General features: G+C 48.0%; 2 protein-coding genes across 6 annotated transcripts in view; one reads left to right on the top strand and one right to left on the bottom strand.

The window, feature by feature from the left end:
- LOC102011202 (circumsporozoite protein-like) overlaps window positions 1–162 on the top strand; it is a 759-nt gene extending 597 nt beyond the window's left edge. For 2 of the 4 annotated variants that reach the window (XM_013503236.1, XM_005402156.2), the window contains exon 2: window positions 13–162. In XM_013503236.1, coding sequence (XP_013358690.1) covers window positions 13–136 — 124 coding nt within the window. In that variant the 3' untranslated portion in view covers window positions 137–162. The remainder of the gene's footprint in view (window positions 1–12) is intronic. The other 2 variants (XM_013503237.1, XM_013503235.1) reach the window with 2 other exon arrangements.
- Window positions 1–741, bottom strand: part of Nol11 (nucleolar protein 11) — a 28,347-nt gene extending 27,606 nt beyond the window's left edge. Inside the window, exon 1 of one of the 2 annotated variants that reach the window (XM_013503234.1) lies at window positions 169–741. In XM_013503234.1, the coding sequence (XP_013358688.1) occupies window positions 169–309 (141 nt within the window). In that variant the 5' untranslated portion in view covers window positions 310–741. The remainder of the gene's footprint in view (window positions 1–168) is intronic. The other variant, XM_005402157.2, reaches the window with a different exon arrangement.
- Between the last annotated feature and the right edge of the window lie 1,743 nt (window positions 742–2,484).

Below are 2,484 nucleotides of genomic sequence, written 5' to 3'. Positions count from 1 at the left end.
CCGAGCATCCGGGTCTCCGGGAAGCACCACGCTCAGCGTCCCAGGCCGAGCATCCGGGTCTCCGGGAAGCACCACGCTCAATCTCCGAAACGGCGAGAAAAATCGAGCCTCCGACCGCTGGCTCGGGAAGAGGTGACACGGCAGCCAGGCGCTCCTAATCCCGCTCACCTTATAGAGGATGACAGTTCTGCTCCTGTCCGTCACTAGGAAATGGTCTGTTCTGTCGGTCTGTTCTACACCTAGGAGTCCGTCCGGCCTCGCGCCCAAGGTTACCGCAGACAACGTGAACTCTTCTTCCAGGGCTGCCATTTTGGGCACGCCTATGGCCAGTCGCGCACAGTCCCGGCAGGCCTCGCGCTTTCTCTCGCGATAGCGAGATGGGTAACGGGAGGGCGCTGCGACCCCTTCCGGTCCAAAGGGTCGCGCGGAGCCGCCTGTTGCCGGCTGGGCGGGGCCTGGACCGTGCGTCTAGACCCCTCCTCTCGAGGACGCGCATGTGCAAGTCCCGGATGTGGTCCAGGTCCCGGGAAGTCCTACGTGTTCCACGAGAGCTGCTGTACCCCCGGACTGTTTGTGGAGATTTGAAGAGTTTAAGGAGTGGCCGAATATAAATGAATTGAAAAACAAAACAACAATGAAAAACAAAACCCTCTTAGGGGCCTGTAATCTCAGCATTGTGGAAAATTGGGGCAGAGGCTTGAAAGTTTGAGCCCAACCCGGGCAATTTAGTGACCTACTGAGACGCTTGCTTTCTTTTTACATTTTTGTCTTTTTGAGACAAGGTTTCGCTATGCAGTTCAAGCTGGCCTTGAGCTGAGTTTGTAGCCCAGGCTGGCCTCGAACTTGCGACGATCCTCCTGCCTCAGCCTCCGGAGTGGTGGGATTACAGGCATGTGCTACCACGCCTGGTGTAGAGGCACTTTCTTAAAAAAAGTAAAAATGGGCTGGGAATGCAGCACAGTGCGAAGGCCCTGGATTCAATCTCCAGTACCACAGAAATGAATAAATGTCCAGGGATGTAGCTTAGCGCTAAACTACTTCCTGAGCTCATCCATCCACAGTACCCCAAACAGCAAAATCAGCAAACTCCCTGCCTTCTTCCACAGGATGCCAAAGAAAAATAATGCATTCCTTGAGGTGAACTAAACCATGCACGGTTCCTAGTTGCCTGTTTGCCCCCAGCTTCCAGAAGTGCCCTGGCAGACTTTGAAGCATGGATTGACTGGGTCTCTTGTTCCCTTGGCATCGGGGAAGTTTTTCCCAGGTTGCAAAAATTTCAAAGTAGTTTGAAGAAAAAAATGAGGTCAGAGTCTCCCGGGTAAGTTTTGTACAGGTTTCATTTCTCGGAGAAATTTGCTTTCTGAAGATAAACATATAATTACATGGGATGGGGAGAAGATAAATTATGCACGTTTTTACGGAGAAACCATCAAAATAAGCAATTAGTAAACAATGTGCAAGGTATATTAGAAAATACCTCAGTTAAATTATCTGTACAGATTGCTATGTGACATTACAGCTCTGGAAAAGGGTAACATTAACTATCGTGACGGAATTGGAGTAAATTCCCATCAGGCAAACAGGTGATTGATTTTTCGAAGTGACTTTGAAAAACTTGACTTTGAAATTTGTGATTCCGGCCGGGCGTGGTGGTGCACGCCTGTAATCCCAGCACTCGGGAGGCTGAGGCAGAAGGATCATGTTGCGAGTCTGAGGCCAGCCTGGGCTACAAAGTGAGCTCAAGGCCAGCCTGAACTGCATAGCGAGACCCTGTCTCAAAAAGACAAAATAAAATAAAATAAAATAAAATAAATAAATTTGTGGTTCCTTTGTTAGTAGGAAAGGGAATACTGTCTTTGAGTTGAGATTCACCCTATGCCTTTATAAGACCTTCTTTCCCTACCACGACAGTCAGTCCCTCTACTGACCCTCTCTGGTGTCTGCTTGTCGTGTTTGAGGGCTCTCCTAGATTTCTCCAGAAAGTCTCCCTTGACTCTGAGCCGGTTAAGTGTCTGATTTTGGTCAACAGTGCTGCTGTAACATGCATCATCTGGTACTAGGGTGACCTAGTTACTCCTGTGTCTACCCCATCATATGCTTATTTCTTTGAAGGAACTCCGATTTTATTATTAATGCCTGTCCCATAAATATTTGTGTAAAGTGCACAAACTTAGTCACAATACTGTGTTTGTGCTTTTCCTCTTCTCCCACCGAAGACCCAAAAATGGGTTCACAAACTTGGCAGTTTCTGAATCTTTTACACTCTTAAAAATTATTGAGGAAAAAAAAAATTAAAAATTATTGAGGACTGCTGGGCGTGGTGGTGCAAGCCTGTAATCCTAGCACTTGGGAGGCTGAGGCAGGAGGATCATTGCGAGTTCGAGGCCAGCTTGGGTTACAAAGTGAGCTCAAGGCCAGCCTGAACTGCATAGTGAGACCCTGCCTCAAAAAGACCAAAAAAATATATATATATTATTGAGGACT

Source organism: Chinchilla lanigera, unplaced genomic scaffold, assembly GCF_000276665.1.
Source record: "Chinchilla lanigera isolate Chin_1 unplaced genomic scaffold, ChiLan1.0 scaffold00077, whole genome shotgun sequence".
Taxonomy (NCBI): Eukaryota; Metazoa; Chordata; class Mammalia; order Rodentia; family Chinchillidae; genus Chinchilla; species Chinchilla lanigera.
This window is presented reverse-complemented; position numbering and strand designations above follow the sequence as displayed.